This window comes from Urtica dioica, chromosome 1, assembly GCF_054948205.1.
Source record: "Urtica dioica subsp. dioica isolate 48M chromosome 1, U.dioica_male_clone48M_v1_H2, whole genome shotgun sequence".
In the NCBI taxonomy this organism is placed as follows: domain Eukaryota; kingdom Viridiplantae; phylum Streptophyta; class Magnoliopsida; order Rosales; family Urticaceae; genus Urtica; species Urtica dioica.
The window spans coordinates 1,488,441-1,511,416 of NC_142756.1; the positions used below are offsets into that span (position 1 = coordinate 1,488,441).

At 34.6% G+C, this 22,976-nt stretch overlaps 3 protein-coding genes and 1 non-coding gene across 7 annotated transcripts; 2 read left to right on the forward strand and 2 right to left on the reverse strand.

Annotated features, from left to right (window-relative positions):
* Positions 1-377: 377 nt before the first annotated feature.
* Positions 378-2,792, reverse strand: LOC149406133 (uncharacterized). Its single transcript, XM_089610159.1, has 3 exons — positions 1,534-2,792; positions 1,136-1,399; positions 378-1,047 (listed from the first exon to the last, which is right to left on the reverse strand). The coding sequence occupies exons 1-3, from the start codon at positions 2,790-2,792 to the stop codon at positions 378-380; spliced, it is 2,193 nt and encodes a 730-aa protein (XP_089466285.1).
* Positions 2,793-6,214: 3,422 nt separating this feature from the next.
* LOC149406134 (Protein kinase superfamily protein) lies at positions 6,215-15,462 on the forward strand. Of its 4 annotated transcripts, none has more exons than XR_016299312.1 (23): positions 6,215-6,449; positions 7,359-7,512; positions 7,599-7,796; positions 7,967-8,221; positions 8,532-8,656; positions 8,777-8,821; positions 8,946-9,027; positions 9,119-9,187; positions 9,273-9,443; positions 9,549-9,614; positions 9,800-9,868; positions 9,988-10,146; positions 10,345-10,418; positions 10,756-10,959; positions 11,333-11,424; positions 11,505-11,581; positions 11,684-11,809; positions 11,917-11,959; positions 12,062-12,108; positions 12,380-12,435; positions 12,521-12,572; positions 12,693-12,884; positions 15,222-15,462. XR_016299312.1 is itself a non-coding variant. In XM_089616265.1 (22 exons), the coding sequence occupies exons 2-22, from the start codon at positions 7,453-7,455 to the stop codon at positions 12,735-12,737; spliced, it is 2,115 nt and encodes a 704-aa protein (XP_089472391.1). In that variant the 5' UTR covers positions 6,215-6,449; positions 7,359-7,452; the 3' UTR covers positions 12,738-13,039. The 4 variants fall into 4 exon arrangements, 2 of the variants coding, with proteins under 2 accessions (XP_089472391.1, XP_089472406.1); XR_016299365.1 differs by lacking the exon at positions 15,222-15,462 and adding an exon at positions 13,648-14,051; XM_089616265.1 differs by lacking the exon at positions 15,222-15,462 and having other exon boundaries at positions 12,693-13,039.
* A 1,654-nt stretch (positions 15,463-17,116) lies between these two features.
* Positions 17,117-21,502, forward strand: LOC149406135 (NAD(P)-binding Rossmann-fold superfamily protein). The gene is made up of 5 exons (XM_089616292.1): positions 17,117-17,440; positions 18,007-18,170; positions 19,220-19,432; positions 20,371-20,524; positions 20,898-21,502. Exons 1-5 carry the CDS (start codon positions 17,179-17,181, stop codon positions 21,203-21,205), a joined length of 1,101 nt encoding a protein of 366 aa, XP_089472418.1. The 5' UTR covers positions 17,117-17,178; the 3' UTR covers positions 21,206-21,502.
* LOC149406136 (small nucleolar RNA snoR1) lies at positions 21,434-21,528 on the reverse strand. Its single transcript, XR_016301858.1, has one exon. It is a non-coding gene; the product is annotated as a small nucleolar RNA snoR1 (small nucleolar RNA).
* Positions 21,529-22,976: the final 1,448 nt, after the last annotated feature.

Below are 22,976 nucleotides of genomic sequence, written 5' to 3' on the forward strand. Positions count from 1 at the left end.
ATGTCTGAAATCCATTATAAAAATTAACTGAAAACTCCGAAATCAAACACATAAAATAACTGAAATGTCTTAAATCCATTATAAAAATTATCTGAAAACTCTGAAATCAAACACATAAAATAACTGAAATGTCTGAAATCAAGCAAATAAACTAACTGAAAACTCCGAAATCAAACACATAAAATAAATGAAATGTCTGAAATTAATCACATAAACTAACTGAAATGTCTGAAAATTAGCTGAAAACTCCGAAATCAAACACATAAAATAAATGAAATGTCTGAAATTAATCACATAAACTAACTGAAATGTCTGAAAATTAGCTGAAAACCCTGAAATCAAACACATAAAATAACTTAAATGTCTGAAATCCAATACTACTGACGAAAAGTACACGACTTCCTATTATGTCCTCTACCTCCACAAATACTACATTTGCGCTGAACAACAATGACTTCACCTTGAGACGGCAAACGTTTGATCTTGCGCCGTCCTCCTTTGCTCTTCTTCTTCGGCCGACCGGCGGGGTTTTTCGCAACAGGTACCTTGACCTCCATATTCAACAGCTCTTCTGGAGCATTCCACTCGTTTTCAGGACCACAAGGGTACACAGCATCCATGTAGGCTGCTCTCCAACTTTCTACTCGATAGAAAGGGTGACACAATGAATACACATCGATGTTACGCTTTGTTGCGACACACGTCGCATGCATGCAAGGGAGACCAAGAAGTTGAAACAACCCGCATGTGCATTCTTTTGTCAACATGTTTACCGTGCCATCCTCGTCTCCATCAAGTACTAAGAACTCATGTTGCGTAACCCCCGAATATTGCAAATGGCGACCCTTTTGAACTTGAAGTCGTAAGTCCTCATCAAATTTTGGACTCAGTTTGGTCTTCGCATTTCCAGATTTTTCTCTTCGCTTGAAGAACCATTCTTGAAGAGTAAATCGAATGCATTCCACCATGCTACAAATTGGGAATGTTCTAGCGTCCTTTATCCTCTTGTTGAAGCTTTCCGCGTAGTTACTCGTCAATAAATTGTACCTGTTGTTAAAATATTCGAAGTCGCATTGTAAATCTAAGAAACAAACCAAAATCTTCGAAATAAAGTACTACCTGCTTGTGAACTTACCTTTTTCCAGGAAAGTACGACCGAGCAAACCTTTCAATTCCAATGTCTTCCAGATATTTAGCAAGGTTTGGATCTTTACGCCTTAGCTTCTCGAATTGAGCATGGAAAACAGATTTTCTCCAAGCATAACATGCGCCATACATCTCTGGGCCACAAACATCGGTTTTGAACACATGAGCAACATTCATACTTAGATGCTGGTAGCAGATCCCGTGATAACACTCTGGATACACAACCGGTATAGCATGAAGGATACTCGCGTGCCTAAAACAAAGCGTTTGAAACATAAATATTAGATCAACTAAAATATTCGAAATGTACTTCTCAGAAAACCTAAAATCTCTGAAATAACATTCCAAAATTGTCGAAACAAAACTAAAATCTTCGAAATTAAGTACCTGTCTGATATGAAACAAAGATCTGGCGGGGAACCGATGGTCTCTCTCAGTTTCCGAAGGAAGTAGGTCCAAGAGTGATTATTTTCGGTGTCTACAACAGCAAATGCAAGTGGAAACAATTGGTCATTTGCATCTAATGCAATCGCCGATAATATCTGCCCTCCGTACTTTGTCTTCAAGAAACTACCATCGATACATATCACAGGTCGACATGATGCAAATCCCCGTATACAAGCTCCAAGGGCCCAAAAACAGTACCGAAATCGACTGCCGGAGTCAAGAACAAGGTCAGTAACCGAACCTGGATTTTTTTGTTCTAATGCGTAGAAGTAAGCAGGTAACCGCTTGTATGACTCGTCAAGTGTACCCCTTATGTACCCAATTGCCGTCTCCTTGCATCTCCAAGCCTTCTCGTAACTCAAATTTATCCCATACTCCTTTCGTACATCTTCTATGATGTTCCTTGGTGTATATGATGTCGATTGAATACTATACTTATGCTTGATAACATGTCCTACAATCCATGGTGCAGCTTGAAGTTGGCCACTAGCAGGGGCATCAATCGAACAAGTATGTGTAGAAACATACACACTCACTTCGAACATATCACTGTTTGGTAGTTTATTCCCTCTCAATTTCCAAGTACAATCACCAGCTTTGCACTTGACTACCCATCGACTCCTGCTTGTTTCGAAGACCCTATACTGAAAGCTCTTTCTCATTGCAAGCATGGCAACTTTAGTTTTCAAATCAAACTTATTATCAAAAATTTGCCCAACACATATGTCCGATGAACTGGCAGTGGATGAAGGCGTACTTACATTTTCCTCCGAATCGGTTGAAACATGTGCATCCCATAATTTTGACTTCTTATGAGGCGTCGCCGATACTGGCTCTGACATGGGAATATCATTATCATTCATAACCGGATTATCCTCACAATAGAATCCGCTTGCATCAAAATCTTCCTCATCATCGCCATCTTCATCTTCCTCATCATCACCATCCTTACCTTCCTCATCACCCTCTTCATCGCATGGCGCCTGAAAATCATTCACCTCGACGCTAATACCTAAGCATGCTACCTGAGAATTTGGGGTTGGTGAAACTGCCCTGCTTGGAGTTGTATCAAGAGCTGCATCAACAATGTTTCTTTTCACGGGGGTTACGCATAAGGAAATCCTCAGCTTGGATTGACCAGAATTCTCTAACATAAATGCCGTCACACTAGCGTCCGATGCCAAAATGAGAGGAGGCATTGGTCTTCCAGCCCAAACATACGCAGCTTCAAGTTTCAAATCGTATAACGACTTGTCGACACAAAAAGCTTCGTACATAGCGATTAATAGCTCCGCCCGAGATATGTCTTTCGCGAGTGCACGGAGTTCGAATCGCGATTCATTAGTATATTCCCATTTTGTACCTTTGTTCACCCAAGTACCATCAAATAAACAACATATATTAACGTTTGAACCTGTTAAGAAGTTAAAAATTTGAGTTTAAACGATATCTTTTCTGGGAATCGAAATCTTCGAAATGAAATCAAAATAACAACTATAAACGTCGAAATTACAGACAACAATTTCGGACTTTTTTCTGGATCCAACATGACGAACTCAAACTCTTTTTTTTTCAGGAAATCAAACAAATCTCTTACAAAATATCATCGAATTAGGGATCGAAACTTACCCATATATCTTCGGGTTTGCCGTGCGTTGGGGTTTGCGACGACCGTGGAGATGGGCGTGCTTGGCTGTGGCTTGGCTGGTTCGCGACTCGGCTGGAGGGCTATGTTGTTCGCGAGATTGCTGGACTGGCGACGACGGCTGAGTGGCGACGACGGCTGCGGGCTAGGGCTCTGAGTGGCTCTGAGGATGGTTTCTTTTTTTCTTTTTTTTTTTGAAAGGGAAACGTGCTTGGCTGTGGGCTGCACGTTTTTTTTTCTTTTGTTTTGGTTTCTGAATTGAAAAAGACAACTGGAGTGAGTGAAGGATTGATTTTGAAAAAAAAATTCATTTAAGGGTAATTTGGACTTTTTACATGGTGATATGCTTGGTTTTCCTAAGGGAACCAAAACATGGTTTGGTTTTCAAATCACATGCTTTATCAAGCTTGCCATAAATATTATCGTAGACGACTTCAGAGAGAGAGAGAGAGAGACAGAATTGTAGGATTGAGTGTAGAGGAAAGCAAGGCAAGAAGATACTAAGAAAATAAAATTTTAATTATAAGGCAAAATCGTAATGGCACACTGGCCCACTATTTTGTCCAAGTTCTACTTTTAGTTAGTTATGGAAATATTAATGTGCCTACTAATTTGTCAATTTTCCTATTGGGATGAGGCCTCAATAATTAAGCTTTTCAATAGCCCATATTATAACAATCAAACTCTAAATTCAATTGATCTGTTTGTGCACTAAAAGCAAAATTATGACCTTCTTATAACGCCTATTTTTTTTTCCCTCACAATCAGCAGCAGCTTCTTTTAAAAAATAAAAATGAGAGAAATACAAAACAAATAAATTTTTATAATGGCTATACTATTTATGTGAGAAATAAAAGTAAAAATTACTCAAACCACTTCATTGTAAAATAATCGAGAATACCTCTGTTTTTATTTTTATCCGGGAACGCCTCATTTTATTATAAAAATAGTTCATTTGTATAGTTTTATCTTAATGTTTACAACTTTCTATTAGACTTGTTTTTATTGATTGCAATTTTATTTAAATTTTCATTAGTAGTTTACAGCATAATATCAACAAAATTAATTGAAAATAAAAAACAAATGGGGTACATATGGAATGTTATAAAATTTGAGGCATTCTACGAATTAACATCTTCAAACGAGATACTTGTCAAATTTTCTCAAAATATAAAGCATGATTTCATAGCCCCATTTTTTATGTTGAAAAAACGACAATCTTATTAAAAAAAAACTACAATAAGGTAAAGGCTTCAGAGCCCAAATTCAAAGTCAAAACCTTGGGCCCAAAAAGAAAATCAAACAAGCCTCCCCAAACCTATTTCCCCAAACTTATTACCCCAAACTTATTAGCCAAAGCTACAAAATGATGACTAAAATTTTAACACAGCCAAGATCTCTCTCTCTCTCTCTCTCTCACACACACACACACACCTAAGATCTCTTAAGGATGGTTTCTATTTCTTCCTTTTTTTTAATATCTCAATAATTCTGGTTTTAGTACCATCGTAAATAAATTTATAGTTTCTATTATGGAGGTAATTCTTAATTTAAGTTGCCTGTCTAGAAGTCTGAGGGACTACTTTTGATCATATTTTTTTGTTGTAATTATGTTGGTGATTTTTCATCTAGGTTTGAAGGAGTTGAATTTTTCTCTGAGTTGTATTATCATTCGAGTCTTTTTGACTTGTATACATATTCCTTTCATATTTCAATTTAAAACAAAGAAGGGACAATAATAATGACTTATTAGTTATTACAATGCTACTCTTAAAGTCTTAATCATTTTATTAATCACTGATAAAGGAACAATCGCGGATCTTCGGATGTTTATTGCGTACAAGTTTAATTACGCAATATAGCATTTGTAGTTGAATGATGTTTAAGATTGGAAAAGATCCTAATTGATGATATATATATATATATATATATATATATATATATATATATATATGATATAAAAACTTATGGTCCGCATAAATTAGTATCATTCCAAGTCATTGCTCTGTAATGTAGCGAGTCTCATTTATTGGCATCTTATATGATCATGTAATTAAAAAAAAAAAAATTATACGTCACTATTAGTTGACCATTCCGGTAGTAGCACAAGTTGCAAATTTTATTCTTTTTAATTACACCACGGTTTTGAACTATAAGAAGAATATAATCATTTTAAACAAGTTTGTTTATTTATTTCCCTCTTTTTCTGTATCTAAAAAGCCTATGCCTGCCATGTTGGGAATATTATATACAATATAATTATACACAACACACATGACAACGAAGCTAATGGCTAAAACCTTGTCAAGACTAGTTGGGGACAACTCATCAACAAGCCCAGTCACCCTCAATAATGGGCCTCTAATTGGGTTGAATCGGCCCACAAAAACCTTGGAGCTTCAATTTAAGTAATTATATAAAACTTAGGATATTCTAAGCAAGTTAGAAAAAAAATGTTGTTTCTTAACACATCCTATGATCCTGGAATTTAATAATACGAATCCAAAAAAAATTAAATTACATTTTATAAATGATTCAAGATGTGTCATATTCATCTTTATCATAGACGTTTACTTTTATCAACAATTGAAAATGAAATTTGACACGGCATTGTAAAAAAAGAAACTCTCAGATATTTAGAGAGATTGTTACATAAAAATCTTTTATTTCTTTCTTTCTTACGTACATTCAAAAACAATTAAAATAAAGGAAGCTAAAATTTAAAGCCAGCATCTTATAATATCGATATCAAGTACGATCACGGATGTGATTTTGACGAAACATCAGAGCCCAAAGAGGTAAATAGATCGCAGAGACACGATATTTTCCCGATATATTCGGTTTCTTGCCCGATATGATATATTCACCCACTCAGCTTAATATCTTCTTGCGGGTCCCACTGCCATTTGTTGCGCAGTTTCTCTCTCTTCTCTCATCTCTATATTTTCTCGTGTTTTTTTATTTTTTTATTTTTTATACTGTTATTTTTTTGCATTATTTATTTATTAAGTTTTTGGGGATTAAAACAGCGAGAGATTCGATCTCGTACCTCTTGACTCTGCGACAGTTGGGAGACAGAGAGAGAAAGAACATCGCTGAAGTCGGAGCGAAAGAGAGACGAATCGGCGTCGTTTTGGCTTGGAAAACAAGAAGCTCTCTGACTTGCTCTGAACTCAGTCAGATTTCAGTCGCGTCCTTCGACGACTCACAGGTCTGTTCTCGTGATTCAAACCCTAGCTCCTCCGTAATTGCCGGTGATGACGATGAGATTTTTTGTTTGTTTTGTTTTTTCCTCCTTTGTTCTTAGCGAGATTGAATTAAACCTCAATATGATTACTCTGTGTTTACATGTTCATGAATAATTGACGTTACGTTTTTTTTTTCCGCTTCTATTCATTAATTTGTTATTGTCTGAACTCTGAAACTTGGAAATCGGAATTCAGTTTGAATTTTGTTTTAGTGTTGATTGTGTGTTTGTTAGTGTAATTTTTTTTTTTTTTTTCATTTCATTTTAGTCATGTTGCTTAGCTATTAATGTATTTTGATCAAGCGAAGTATTGAAATTCTTCAGTTTACGGCTTATTAGGCTGTTATTTTTATTCAAGAGCAACCGAATCTTCAAAGAGTAATGCATAGATAAATTTTTCTTTTTCACCTTTTTCAGTTGATGAAATAGATATCTGTTTGTAACTCTGTAATGAGGAGTTGCATTATATTGCAATTGAGGTGTTTATATATACGAGTTCACTGGTTAATCGTAATTTTGTTGCGAATGGTGAGACGATATGGGTTTGGAAAGTTATGTTATTCTTTCCGAAGTATCGGGTTGGGATTCTGTAATTATATGTTTGTTTAGGATGCAAGTTATGGGCACGGAAATATTTTGCGCGCGAACGTAGATACAGCAAGGGAATATTGCCTTACAGAAAATATATGTTTTTAGGAATAATAATTTATTACTTTGGACTTGGGGTACCGCATGCTTTTCTCTGGATTTATTTCCAAAACTTTGCACGTTACGCTGCCGAATTTTACTCATTTGCAGCGGTAACGTTTTGATTCATTTTGTTTTATGATATTCCAGACATGCTATATCATTTTATTTCTGTATTATTAACAGGATTTTCTGCTAGGAAAGGACATTGCTCTGTCAGTTGAAGATATTGGAGTGACACATTAGTCTACAGATTTGGATTGGTTTCTTCAAGACGAATATGGTTTTTGGCTCTAGATGGAAACGTCTAGTAAAGAAATGCCATGATGAAGTCTCTGGGGTAATTTTGTGTCGTATATAAAAGAAGTGGAAACCGATACCGAATAAGTCCTGCATCGTATTGAAGCTTTCCATATCATGCGTTAGGGTGTAAGCATAGTTGCAGAAGAAGAAATCATGGAGCCTCTATCGGATAAAAGATTTCCACTCGATGCAAAAGATTATAAATTATATGAAGAAGTCGGTGAGGGTGTCAGTGCCACAGTATTCAGGGCTCTCTGCGTTCCAATTAATGAGATCGTGGCGATCAAGGTTCTTGATCTGGAAAAATGTAATAATGACCTGGTAATAGTCTCTTTATAATGCTGGTTCAACTCACATTTTTTTCTTCTCCTGTTATAACAACGATAAATTATACACCGCAAGGAAAAGGCTTTTCTTATTTCAAAACTAACGTCTGGAAACTGCGATTTTGTGATGTTTACAATCTCTTTCTCATTTTTTTTATATTGCAGGATGGTATTCGTCGAGAGGTTCAGACAATGAGCTTAATCGATCATCCAAATGTTCTGAGGGCTCATTGCTCTTTTACAGCCGGTCACAGCCTTTGGGTGGTGATGCCATATATGTCTGGGGGTTCATGTCTTCATATTATGAAATCTAATTTTCCAGAGGGTTTTGAGGAGACTGTTATTGCGACCTTACTGCGGGAGGTTCTCAGAGCTCTTGTTTATCTACATGCTCATGGTCACATTCATAGAGATGTGAAGGTACAGAACCTGATATGCGGATCAATTAAGTTTATTTTTTATTTTTTTAATTCCTTTGTATTATCGTAGTCAAGAAAATTATCCACATAATAAATATTGTAGGTAGTAGTTGTAGAAATCATAGGATAGTGCTCCACTTATAGTTGGATAATTGATAATAAGTTCACTGTTCACGCATTGTTTATACTTGATATACAATGTTGTGTGGTTATTGACATATTGTTGGCAATGTTCACTGTTGTCTTTCTTAGTGAGTTGGGGATTGCAACATTACTGTTTGTTTATTAAAGTTGTTAATCTTCTTCTGCAGGCTGGTAATATTTTAGTAGATTTTAACGGTGCAGTGAAACTGGCTGACTTTGGAGTATCAGCATGCATGTTTGATACTGGAGATAGGCAACGCTCGAGAAATACTTTTGTTGGAACCCCTTGCTGGTATTTCTGTTTTAATTTTCTTTAAACCTATGCATTTTATTTTTCTTCCAATTATCGTACGAGCTGCATCTAGGTCTGATATGGACAGTATTTAAACTTTGTTTTTATTTTCCTCCATAGGATGGCTCCTGAAGTTATGCAGCAACTACATGGATATGACTTTAAGTGAGTGTTGTCTGCTAACTATATCTTTATATTAGTCCTTGCTTGTTTTTATTTTGCTTTTAAGATGTCTCTCTTTTATATTGAGTCAAGCCTTATGGAGTTTTTACCCTGAATCCATTTACAGAGCTGACATTTGGTCACTTGGAATAACAGCACTTGAGCTTGCTCATGGGCACGCCCCATTTTCTAAATACCCTCCAATGAAAGTAAATTTATGTAACTTTTGGATTTATGTGTTGCACGACTCACGCTGCGGCTGGCTATCTCCTGAACTTATTTGGCCTTTGTTTATTTCAGGTTCTGCTGATGACTTTACAGAATGCTCCTCCGGGTCTTGACTACGAGAGGGACAAAAGGTTTTCAAAGGTCCGGGATGTTCAGTTGAGCTAATGTGCCCGTTATTTTTTTATTTTATTTTATATGTATCTTAAAGTTTTCCATGTTTTTCCAGTCTTTCAAAGAGTTGGTAGCGGCGTGCTTGGTGAAGGACCCGAAAAAGCGTCCATCATCTGAAAAGCTTATAAAGCATCCATTTTTTAAGCAGGCCCGCCCGGTCGATCATTTGGCTCGCACGATTCTAGAAGGCCTCTCTCCTTTAGGAGACCGATTTAAGATGCTCAAGGTCTCTTGCTTAATCTGAGCTGTGTCATTTTATTTATTTGGTTTGCTAATGCGATATTAGACTAGTTAACTTTACTTCTTCTAACTTGAAAAATTTCTGTTTCAGGCAAAGGAGGCTGATCTTCTTTTACAGAACAAGGGACGTGATGGGGATAGAGATCACTTATCACAGGTAACGTGTCCCAAGATGTTGGGGTTTTTTATTTCAACATTATTTAGCACAGCCAGGAGGAATTGTTGCATATTCACGCCATTGATGTGCTGGAAGCTTATTCCTTAAATTTTTAAGCTTCATGTTCTGGGTTTCGATTGCACAGCTTGACCCCTTTCTTTTGCAAATTATTTGGTGATTTACAGCAAGAGTACATTCGTGGAATCAGTGCCTGGAATTTTAACCTCGATGACTTGAAAAATCAGGCTGCCCTTGTAAGTACTGTCAGTTTGTAATAGTTCTAGCTTAGTTAATTTCGTAGATTTATTTTACATAATTTAATTATTGATTTGTTTTTGCTATCATGCTGCTATTCATTTTTTGTCTCATGCAGATTCAGGATGACGATGATGATGATGATGATGATGAGGGATTCATTTCAATTCCAGAAGAGATGAAGAAGCAAGTGGGTGGATCAAAAGATGTTGCGATTCCACCTGAGAGATCGTCGCTTGAACAGGCCAGCCAGTCAAATCCTACTACCAACGAGCAGGTGTGAGACCTCCACAAAAGTTATCTCTTCGTTATGTAGTAGTTTTAGTTCTACGTGTTTCAACAAAAGTAACAATTTTTCTACGACCTTTTGTTAGTAATTCGTGCCCTTTTTTTCTTTCTTTTTTTGCATGTTGTTTGTGATGTTTACTCCCTGATTAAATTAAGTATTGATCTGACTTTCAAATTTTCATTTCAGGACGAGTTCAATGATCTTCATGATTTAGAGAGCTCACTTGCTTCGTTTCCCATTAAACCGCTTCAAGCTCTCAAGTATGAGTAGTTTCTCTCTTATTTCTCATGGCTCAGTTTGAATTAGTTTTCAGCTTTACCTTTTCAAGTTAGTCCATGGAAATTTGTATAATACATCGAATTTATTGCCCCGAAGATGGCCAATTGCATCAAATTAAAATGGAAATTGCAACTAGCCTTCTTTTTATACTAAGAATTGTTGTAGTGACTGACCATGGTCATATTGCAAATTACTGGTGATGATTGACAACTATAAAAATAGATTTAGATATTTGCTACGTTGTTTTTTCCCCTTGTGATATCATTACTCTATAATTATTTAGAAGCCCTCTAGTAACCTTAGCTTTAAATTCTGCAGAGGTTGCTTTGATGTTTGTGAAGATGACAGTGCTACTAGCCCAAAAGCCACATATCAAGAAAATGGAAGAATTGATGGCGAATCTGCTGGGCAATGTAGTTCTTTGCCCCGTTCAGTCACAGTTGAGCGGAAGAAATTTCTGAGTGGTACACTACTACTCGAGAATGCTCATTCCCCGAGAAAAGTTATCGGCGATGGAGAAAGGTGAGCATTAAATGTCATTGCCGTTGGCTACCCTGAATGCTTTATTCTTATCGCAGAAGCTTTTCATTTGTTATTTTATTTTTTCTGTTCTGCTGCTCATATATCTGATGACTGCGTTTGTTGGATAAATAGTTGTGTTGATTATGAATAAATAAATAAAAAGGGAAGGCAAGCCTCATGCTCAAATAATCTTTGGTGTTTTACATATTAACATGCAATACTTTAATGCCACCTCATATAGGTGTAATCGTATTCCATGTAAATAGTTGTCTATCTCACAGTGCATTGCTTGAAACAATTTGACTGTTTATATACCACTCTCTTCAATGCTGAGGAACACTATATTTACAGCTATATTGTTTAAATCTTGTAGGGACTATCAACAACCCAAATCACAACCCGACCGGAACTACAGTGGATCATTATTGTATCGTCAAAAGAGAGAGGCCAATAATCCTTCAACCGGTGCGCCCTTTTTTTTTTTTTTTTTTTTTCAATTGGAACCTCATGTTCAACGCTTTGAATTATATTATGGTATTATGCAGTGGATGATACATCCGACGGAGCAGTGGTCCAGCGTAAGGGTCGCTTTAAAGTCACTTCAGCAGAGCTGAGCCCCAAGGTACGAACGCGTCCGTATATAACCACGTGTATTATTATCATGTACTATAGATGTTATTATTGATTTTAGAATCACCATTGTCAATTCTTGTTTCTTCTTCAGGGTCCTACAAACTCATCTTTCAACCCAGTTGCAACATCTGGGGCCTTAATGAGTCCAACAACTGTTAGCGCCGCAGCCGTTCTTCCATCACTGCAATGCATTTTGCAGCAGAACGCTATGCAAAGGGTGTGTTTCCTTTGTCGTGATTCTTTGCCTCTTGTAAACTTGGATGGTGTATATCATAATTATATTATATGTTTTTAAGTTTTGTTCTTTTTTTTTTTCCCTGACAGGAAGAAGTGCTTAAATTGATTAAATACGTTGAACAAACTTCTGGTAATGTTTCTCAATCTTTCATTCTGTGTATTCCTTGACGCTGTCTTATTATTTATCTTTTTTTGATATTTTATCGGAGCTGACGTGTATAGCTTGACACAGGCAAGCAAGCAGAATCACCCGAGACAGGCACCAGTGACTTTTCGCTGGTAATGTCATTTATCTGTTAGACTGCTCTCTCTCTCTCTCTCTCTCTCTCTATATATATATATATATATATATATATATTGTCATCGTGTGCGAGAAGGACGTTTTTAAATTTTAGGTTCACTGGTTAAGCCCCAAGCGGGTACAGTTGCTACCTTCAAATTTCTAACTCAATGTGTAAAATTATGTCATCTCGGGTCTGAGCTTTTTGATGAGGTGTGATATTTTTTTAAGTGAAAATTTTAATGCTAAATTTTCATGAAATATTTGCAGACACCTTCCTTGCGGGAGCGAGAGCTGCAGTCTCAGGTCAATAATATGCAACAGAGGTACTTAACCCTATATTACTTTTTTTCTATGTATTTTTTCTTTGTTAGTTTATGATATGAGCTCATTATCTGTCTATGATGTCAGAGTTGGGAGTCTCATTGACGAACTGCAGAGACAAAAAATGAGAAATATACAGGTTTGTGAATGTTTAGATGCATTATTGAGTATGCTTTTATTGTCTTAGTTTTTGAGTTTTTTTTAATAATTTTGCTAGACATACCCAATTGAAAACACTGTGACATGTTATGATTTGCAGTTAGAAAGGCAATTGAATGCTTTGTCCCACAAAGATGGAGAGTAAATAGGATGGCCATGGATATACCTTATCAACAATAAATTTCATAGTTGGGTACAAATTAAATCCACTGGTTGATATGAGAGTTCACAGTTTAAGAATCACATCGCAATCAATTGGCAATTTCGCCGTGGATCACAAGTCTCGGTCGAGGTATACTGGTATTCTTTCTACCGTTTTTTTTTTCTAGTGTACCATATGTGTGAATGAAAATGAATGTTTTTTTTTATATATATATTTATTTTTTTTATATATTAGCCAAAATTTTGAGATCCAGTACCTATTAAGTAATTTGTTTACTCTTGTAATTATTTTTACAGTTCAGAATGTCTGTTAACCACACTTGCAAAGAAAGTGTGAGCTTTTATTTTTTTTTTCTTTCTCTTTGACATGCCAATGTCACTCCCTCTTCTTGACCCAATTTTGAGGAGGGCTTAAATTAAAACTTGCACCAACATTCAAAAAACAAAGTGTTTATTTTACAAATATATATATGTTTATATAATATTGGCTTGTTTATAAATGCAATCAATTTGTGTCTAAAAAAAAATCAATATGAAATTAATGAATTATTGGTTTTACAAATAGTCATGTTTATGTATAATTGGTTGGTTTGTTTATAAACATAATTATTTTGTGTTTTAAAGACGAAATCAATAAGCGATTAACGACATGTTTTTGCTAATCGGGTTTGCAGTCATGTACGATTTTACAACATGCATGTTTGCAAATTGAGAAAGAAAGTAATAACCAATAACACATATATATATGAAAAAATGGCATGAAGTAGTCAATTTAAACTATGACTTTTGCAAAATAGTCATAGTTTCATTAGGTTAGACAAAATAGCCGATTCAAAAATCCTTCCCCAAAAATTCCAAACAAAACACGGTCCTCACACAATTTCCCCAAACAGAACACGTTCGATCGTGGCTGATGAAGAGGCAGCTCCGGCGGCGGCGGAAGAGGGTGCTCCGACGGCGGCCAAACAGGGCGGCGAGGCTGCTGTGGATGAGGGGCTGCCGTCGAATCCACTCCTGAATCCCCGTCGATCTCCTCGCCTCCGCCGTCGTGACGGAGAGTCCGACAGGAGGTAAGATCAACGAAGCGATCGGGAACATCGCGAGCGTCGAGGACGTAAGAATCGCGTCGCCAAAGAAAGAGATGTTTCGGTTCTGCTTCAGATCCTCGATTTCCAGATTGTCATTAAATTTAATCCTGCCTCGATTAATTTTAATCCAGCCGTCATAAACTTACATTATGTCTTTATAGTTCGTTGGGATTAAATTTAATCCAACCTAGATTAATCTTACTTTGGCTAGTTTGCTTATAGTTGACAAATTATGACTATTTTGCAAAAGCTTAAATTCTATTTGGCTATATAACCGTTTGACCCTATATATATATATATATATATATATATATATATATATATATATATTTTGCTCAGCTAAATTTTAATTTGTTTGATATGAAGAAAAGAAACTAAATATTTGTGCGCGAGCCACATGTTCAACATTATGCACAAACCAATAATTGAGTGAATTGAATACATTTGTTTCCCCCACCATTTTAGTATATTATCTTTAGAACAACTATTCCTCTTCTTCTTATTCTTTTAATCTTCAATCCGATTTTTTTTCCCCAATTAAAACAACAAATCATTATTGTCCTTCCCATGATTTATTTAACCAATTTCTTCTCCTATCAATTCTCTCCGCCCCGTCTCGTCTAGTCAATAATCAACCTAAATCCGCATCTTCTCGTAAGAGAGGGCATGAAGGCGAATTTCTTAGCTGTCCCAAGTAATTTTGTAGCGGTGTCACGTGACCCAGCTAAATTCTTGTGCATATATGCCCCTGAATTTTTTAAAAATTTAAATTTCAACTCAAAATTTTTATCAATTTTTTATTAGATTAGTTCAAAATTATATAATTTTTTCATATATATTTAATGAGCAATTTTTTTTCTTACACTCCAATAGCTTCTTTAGCATTTACTAATAATTTTTTGTAATGAAATTTGTCATTTGCAGAGCGTTCTTGGGTGTTGGGTCAAATTTTTAAATTCAGCAATATCACTAAAAATAATTATACTACTATTCTTCCTAGTACTTTTCCTCGTAAGTTTGAGAGGACCATATCGATCCGATTCATTTAGCTCTTCTACCATCTTATTTTATCTGCCATGAAAGTGACACCCTGTCATTGTTTGTCCCTCCCATTTAATTCATCCATGTCTTTCAAAATACTTAAAGTAAAGGCTTAAAAAGCCGCCCACATTAACTAATTATGTCTTTCAAATTGACTTGTGCTGTTTACTATTAGTATGTTGTGTCACAGCCACACAACCAAACAAAGGATTTGGAATTTGACTTGTCGTTTTTTGCACCGTTATTATATTTGGTCACAGCCGAGTGACTTTAGAACTAAGCTCGGTTTTTTATTTATTTTAAATTAAGTAGTTAAATCGTGCTTACTTGCCATTCAGAGTTCAGACACGTGACTGGTGGCAATAGTGTTCCTATCCGCCGATCTATAGTTTCGTCCGTAGCTAGCTGGATTCAAGCCGAGCCGAGCCGAGCCGATATTCTGATATATAATAAGTGCTTTGAAACATGTATTATCAAATCTGATCTCTATTTCTACTACCCTAGTTCTTTGTCAATAATTAAATTTGAGAAATAAGTCTTATTTACATTAACAAAAAAAATTATTTCTGAGAGAATAAATAGTGGTATTTATGGAATTATAGTACATGTCATCACTGGTGGAGCTTCAGGGGCATTAAAATTTTGAAAATTATAATTTTTACCCCAAATTTCTATCCATTTTTTTAAATTATTTTTAGCCCAAAATTTTATGATTTTTCATATATATGTCTAAATAATTCTTTTTTCAAATTTGTTCTTATGGTGTTTTGTGCATCCATGTGAAGAATTTAAGGATCGAAATACTTAGGCTACGTCAAAGTAACAACCATCGAGCAAATATACGAGAAATTTGGAGATGATGATGATTGACGGTTGGAAAAACTACGAGAATCAACATGTATACGAAAGCAAATACACTCGACTGTTAATCACCGAGAATCGCTTGAAGTCACGAACTTGACGGTTATCATCAACCGTAATAAATAAATAATAATCATGGATCATATCAACCTACGTGCACATGGAAATACTCGACTATAAAAGAAAAATTCAATAATAATAAAAAAGAACAAGATGGTCCTTTCTCGGATATATTACCCCTCAAGAACCGCTCTTTAGTGTCGGTCAATATATTTTTCTTTGAACAATTGTTGGTAAATATATTTGTACATCAACACATGACATTTAAAGAGATTTGTAAGTAACTAGGCCACTTTAAACATGTGATTTTGGATCTAGCCTATGTTTGACAATTTTTAGGAATATAGCCAAATGGCTTATGTGACAATAATTAAGGTCTGATTTGCCATTATTTATTAACAAATTCGTCACTTTCTCTCTCCTATTTTTTTTCAAATAATTTTTTTTGCATCAAAACTTCAAAAATTCGTATTTTTTTCATACGAACTCGAAATTGAGTGATTTCAGATCCTACAAATTCGTGGCGTCGAGATCTTAAAAAATAGACCCATTGTGTTTATGAAAAATTATGTTTAATGCATCATAGTTACGTTTCCATTTTTTTTATAATTTCAAAAATTTCCAGTTATTTCCATATTTAAGGTAGTAACGTGATTTTTCTACATCTATGGTATTAAACATGATTTTTCATCAAACACAATGGATCTATTTTTGAAGATCTCGGCGTCATGAATCCGTAGGATTTGGAATCACTCAATTTCGAATTCATATGAGATAGATATGGTTTTTTGAAGTTTTATATAAAAAAAAGTGTAGGAAAAAAATAGGATAGAGAAAGTGACGAATTTGTTAATAAATAAAGGTAAATCAGACTTTAATTATTGCCACATAAGTCTGTTGGCTATTTCCCTAAAAGTTGTGAAACATATGCTAAAAACAAATTTCATAGTTTCATTTTGGCTATTTCGCTACAGTGTCCACATTTAAATGCTAAATTTGCAGATATGTACGATCTCACAAAAGTATTATTCCAAAATTGTTTTATCAGTTAATTCTCTGCAAAACACTGTTGATTCTCATCAATCACATGGCATTTTCTATGCCTAAAAAAGCGGCCCACGTACGTAACACTGTCCGTGTGTTTTTTTAATCTAAGAAAATACTTGGTTTTAAGCCAATACAAGTTCAGCTATAATTTAGCCCTTTTGAAGCCCAAGCTATTTTATTTATATTATAGTACAAATAACAATGCGACTTTTCTTACCTCGCAACTTCCAGAAGTAATTACTACTCACTATATATACTCAAACAAGCTCAAATCACTAATTGTCTGAGTACCAGCGATTTACAGAGAGAGAGGGAGAGAGAGAGAGAATGGGAATCGCGATGCTTGAAGAGAGAACCGAGACGGAGATTGAAGAGCTCCGGCGAATGCTGATCGCATCCGCCGCCGCACATCGCCGGAAGGATTCCGACGGCGCAAATTTTCCGTCCAAAAACGCCGTCCTGGACGACGGCGATCTCGGAAGAGGCCGACCGATCTGCGTCACGAGCGGCCTCTCTTACCTCGGCGTCGCCATCGTCGATAAGCTTCTGTCTCGAGGATATTCCGTTCGAATCATCGTCGACAATCACGGTAATTGATTCTGCATTTCATTTACTGTTTGGCTTGTTGTCGAAGCAAACAAAAATTCAGAAGAAAGCTAAGAATTTGCGATTGGTCTTTCTTTTTTTCGTTTTGATTAGTCTGATGAACAAGTGATTACCGAACTTTTTTTTTAATCCGTTTATTAATTTTTTTTTATTGATCTAGCCACCGAAATTTCAGAAGAAAACTAAGAATTGTCAGTTGACCTTTTTTTCTTAGGTTTTTTATGATGAACTAGCGAATACCGAACCTTTTTCTTCGTTTTATTTTTTAGTTATATATTCTTTAAATTTAATTCATTATTATAGTGGAGAGTTGTTGCAGTAGTATCGCTATATTGCTGAATCTCTATATGACGTATTCAAGTTCGTCTTATACGATTGTTCTCACACATTTTTCATGTATATATATACGGTTACACTCTATCCGTATAACTAATTAATTCCTTATTTTATTCACTATATTGTGTAATCTGTCTAAGCACAGGCGTCACTTTTTTTCTTCTTTTCGTATATATCTACTCATTATTATTATTTAATTTTTTTTTTTTGAAGGGGATTTGGAGAGAGTAGAAGAAATGGCAATGAACAATGGTAATGTGAGAGCGATAATGGCGAGAGTGACAGAGCAAGAGAGCTTAGAAGAAGCATTTAAGGACTGTGGAGGTGTGTTTCACACTTCTTCTTTCATTGATCCAAATGGCTTGTCTGGCTACACGGTTAGTCTTCTAATTCATTTATTTATTTATTGGTTTATTTGGAATTTTACTGTATCATTCCAGTATAGGGAGGGTCATAATTTAAATTTAAAATAGCATTTTTTTTTTTTTGTAATTTTTTTAATATATATACATATAGAAAATAATCGGTATGATCATTGTTATTGTTTTAATAGTTCTTGATCAAGTTAACAAACAACATACTACTCAAATATCAAATGGGAAAAATAGCCGAAGCTAACAAATTTAAAAGGATCACTAATTTAGATTGTTAATACAGTTTTATAGATTATCCAAAATCGATATGCATAGTTTATAGAAACGGGTCGTATGAGTATGGACAGAAACCGGTAACTTTTTTTGTTGTGCGTAATATACGTAAAATAAAAGAAATAATATGTTATAACAAATAAAATTGTGGCCATCAATTGCCTACAAATTAATTTGCGGGTTCCACTATAAAGTACTAAATTTGTCACGTTGCAACATATCGGATTTTATGTTCCAACAAACTAGATTATTGAACATATGTTCACTAGATATGGATAAATTTTGTCGGTAATTTTGTCGAGTTTTTTTAGGGTGTATATATGTTCAAATCAAACTAATATAAAATAAATTTATATCACGAATTTCTTAAGATTAATTTCATAATTTTTGCTTTAATGTTTAATTTTATTTGACTGTGTATACATGTTAAAAGCAAAACCCTGTCGAAGATAGACATAAACGACAAGTAAATTATAGTTCAACCAACCTAAGACTCTTAGTTCCTTACTTACCACACCTGACCCCATATATTTGTCAAAACCCTTGATAAATACTAAAAAAATCACTTTCACTTTTATTTGCCTTCGTTGCAAAATCAACTCGATAGTATATATAAAAACCTCGTCAAATTCCAAAGTCATATTTTCATACATTCAATTCAAACCGCCAGACCGTTCATACTTACCATACAAGAATTTCAAAGTAAAATATTAGTTCTTTTCAAGATTACGAAATCCCATTAATTTCCGTGTGTTAATTATTTATGATTAATTTATTAGAAGTACATGGTTGACGTGGAAGCGCGAGGGAGCGAGAATGTGATGAGGGCTTGCGCGGGAACGCCTTCCGTGAAGAAATGTGTGATGACGTCATCGCTTTTGGCCTGCCTTTGGCGCCACAAAACCGGCCTCGTTGACCGTCAAACCTCTTCTTCTTCCTTAATCATAAATCAACACTGTTGGAGCGACGAATCATTGTGCATAGAAAATAAGGTGACTTGGTCTACTATATTCAATCATTTCATATATATATACTAAGAATTTTAAATGAATAACTTACTAGTTGACGTCAAACAAACAATGGAGTCAATTTTGATAGAAAAATAAGCGGCTCAATTGAATGTATCAACTTTTACATAAATAGAATTTTTGTAATTAAATTAACAAGACTATTGATGATGGATCCACAAATCACTATGTAAAGAAAACAAGGTTGACTTTGTGTCTATGTCTATTCAAGCATGTATGTATAATGCAAGTTGGTATAATGTATATAATTATATATATATATATATATATATATATATATATATATATTTTTAAACGTGACGGAAAATGCATATAATTATGTTTGTTTTGTAAAAGTTCAAATCAAATAAACAAGATTAAGAATATTACACTATTATATAGTTCCTTTTAAGGTCACATAGTTAACTAATTTGTCAATATAAAGCACTACTACTATTATATAGTTGATTTGAATCAGAACAACCTCCACTATAACATTGACAAATTCCGTAATCCACAAAAATTCTCCAATATAATTTTTGGTTGTATAATATATATTATTTTTAGATATCATATATTTATGATCAACTCAATGTTTACATGTTTTTCTCAATATTATTCTATTATAAATATAATTGTATAACGAGCCTTTTAACTGAATACATCCATTGGGAAAAACCTTTTTTCAGAAAATTTATCATTGCTTATTTTTTTATCACGAAAATATCTAATTTAAAAATATTTTTCTAAATTATATAAAATTTTATTACATCTAAAATAATGACAAAATCATCCGAAATAAAAAAATTAGTTATATATGGAAAATTTAAGCATGGAAGATAGTAAAATCTCAAAATAAATACTATCTTCAATTGCGATAATCGTGGAATTTTGAAAATCCATAAATTTTATTCAATTACTAGTTATGGTATGCCTTGGGAAAGCTTCGGGCAGAAAAGGCAGCGTGGAAAGTGGCCAAGGAAAATGGGCTAAATATGGCCACCATATGTCCAGCTCTGATCACAGGCCCAAATTTCAGCTCCAGAAATTCAACCCCAACAATCGCTTATCTCAAAGGTAATAGCGGTATTTGCATCTTATGTCACAAATTGATAATCCAATTGCAAATAAATCACACGCAAAATTTTTAGAAAGTTTTAACGAAAGATGAAATGATTTTTAATGAGGTATTGTAAAAATTCAAAAGACGTGGAGTAACTAATAAAAAGATTAAATGATGAGAGAAAGTAATTTGAAATTTGCACAAATAACACGAATGTAAATACGTGACACAAATGCAATTTTGATAACTTTGTGACACAAATGCAAAAACCCGACGAATTTGTGACATTGACGCAAATTTCCCAAGGTAATACCCAAAAATAACATCTCTAATTAATTAATTACTTTTTAAAAATTCAGTCTTCAATTTATTACGCAAAATTTTCAGGCGCTGAAGAAATGTTCAAAGTTGGAGTATTGGCAAGCGTGGACGTGAAGCGATTAGCAGAGGCACACGTGTGCGTTTACGAAGCTATGAACAAGGTTTCAGAAGGAGGTCGATATATCTGTTTTGACAATATTATCCAAGACCAAGCTCAGGCACATATCTTGGCCCAACAAACAGGGCTTTCGACGGACAAGATCTGCGGTACTGGCTCGCTCGGAGATGTACGGTTCAGATTGTCCGATCAAAAGCTCATGACCGTCATGTCTACCGTTTTACGACCTTGCTACAACCAGAGCCGAAACTTCTAGGTCCAAAAAGAAATAGAAAATCTTCCAATGTTACTTGTTGGTGTTTTTAACTATAATATTTGGTGTATTTCAAAAAAAAAATACGTTTTAAGTCAAATGCATAGTTCATTTTCGAGATCTAGCAAAAATCGACGACGATATTAAGAAGTCGAAATGAAAATAAGGAAAAAAAAACAACAATCTCAGATGAAACCAAATGTAAAAAAGAAGTGATTGGAGAGAAACGGTGGCTCAGAAATTTGCTATCTGTGCTCAAGGAAGAGTTTTTTTACGACTCTTCTCATACAAGAGGTGTCAGAAATAAAGCACTATTCATCTTTGCCCAGATTAGTGAACGCAAACAGAAACAGAAAACAATATTAACGAACACAAACAATTTGGAAGACTCGGTTGAATTGAAGTAATACTAAGAAGAAAAGAAAACGAGGGCTTCCATGGCGGCTTTGCTAGTATTAGGGTTTGGAGTGACAATGTTAAAGCTTTGCTCGAATATTTATAGATATGTTTTGGGCCTTTAAGGCCGAGAAACGAATCCGACTACTAGGCCCATATAGGTTAGACATTATCTATCAAGCTCTATCATTGTTACTTACTTCTATGACTTTAGACTGGGCTTTTGTAGCTTAGTTTTCAGCCAAGCCATTAACTTTTGAGTAAACGAAAAGTGAAGAAACTCAGAATGTTGTTCCTTTCCATACAATTTACAGAACCAAAAATTTCATTCCGGTGGTTCACGGATCTGGAATCTCGACATTTCGGTATTGTTCATCCGATTTTTTTTTTTTTTTTTTTTACGATAGGATAAATTTTAAGTTTAATTTTCTCGTGAATTGAGCAGAAAATCACCAAAAAAAAAAGAAGGTTCTATTGGAAATAAGACAAAATTAATAGTCGGAAGCTTCCTTCCAATATGGATCGGAATTTATTGGAAGCTAAATTCCAATATCCACTACTTGCCAAGGTTTGGAGCAACTCCAATAGGTGTTCATACCGAGGATTAAAATTTTATTTTTCACGTCGTTTTGAGACTCTAAATTTATGGAAAATCTCACATAAAAAGAAATATGAGGAGCAAAAAAAATTACTCAAAAAATTGACATGCCAACAGATAATCATACAAAAAATTGTTGCATAACACTACATCAAATAAACAAGTTCCAAACTTAAAATAAAATTGAAAATGTTTAAAATATGTATAACTCATCTACCTCTTGTAACAAATCCACAATAATTGTATGTGAAATGCTTCGTGTTTGAAGCAAGAAGTGTACAATCCTTGCAAACTCATACATTCTTCTGTCAGCTCGAGATAACTCAAAACGATGGACTTAAGAGTTATTATGAAGCTAAATATATTTTCATACAAATTTCCGAAGATTTATTGGTATTATATTGCATAATTAAACCTACAAAATTTTCAATCAATTACATATAATAACTAGTTTCACTAAAAAATTTACATTTTTCATAATCATCGATGACCAAAAAATTACAACTATATAATAAAACAAAAATTGAGCATTAAACTTACTTAGATTCCGTGGATCGTGTGGGCCTCAGTGGTGGTCTTTAAAATTGAGCCCGGCATAACTAAGATTTTTTTTTATTATTATTTAACGAAAGCATTGTTAGAACTTATTACACGTACCAGATGTGTTCTAGCAACATGAACACGTTAAAGCGGAAGCGAAAAGGGTCGGTTTACCTCCGGCCATTGTTGCGTTTTTCCGGCGAGCTCGGGACTCCGATTCCGGCGAGAATTTTGTGGTTC

Bases quoted from the DNA above. Each gene is read 5' to 3' on its own strand.
- LOC149406133 (XM_089610159.1), bottom strand. From the start codon at position 2,792: ATGCCTCCTCTCATTTTGGCATCGGACGCTAGTGTGACGGCATTTATG. The intron at 1,400-1,533 runs GTACTTAATTTC...GCTTTGTTTTAG, and splicing joins CTTTGTTTCATATCAGACAG to GCACGCGAGTATCCTTCATG. The intron at 1,048-1,135 runs GTAAGTTCACAA...TTTTAACAACAG, and splicing joins TCGTACTTTCCTGGAAAAAG to GTACAATTTATTGACGAGTA.
- LOC149406134 (XM_089616265.1), top strand. From the start codon at position 7,453: ATGGTTTTTGGCTCTAGATGGAAACGTCTAGTAAAGAAATGCCATGAT. The intron at 7,513-7,598 runs GTAATTTTGTGT...ATCATGCGTTAG, and splicing joins GCCATGATGAAGTCTCTGGG to GGTGTAAGCATAGTTGCAGA. The intron at 8,657-8,776 runs GTATTTCTGTTT...TTTCCTCCATAG, and splicing joins TTTGTTGGAACCCCTTGCTG to GATGGCTCCTGAAGTTATGC.
- LOC149406135 (XM_089616292.1), top strand. From the start codon at position 17,179: ATGGGAATCGCGATGCTTGAAGAGAGAACCGAGACGGAGATTGAAGAG. The intron at 19,433-20,370 runs GTGACTTGGTCT...TTCAATTACTAG, and splicing joins CATTGTGCATAGAAAATAAG to TTATGGTATGCCTTGGGAAA. The intron at 20,525-20,897 runs GTAATAGCGGTA...CAAAATTTTCAG, and splicing joins AACAATCGCTTATCTCAAAG to GCGCTGAAGAAATGTTCAAA.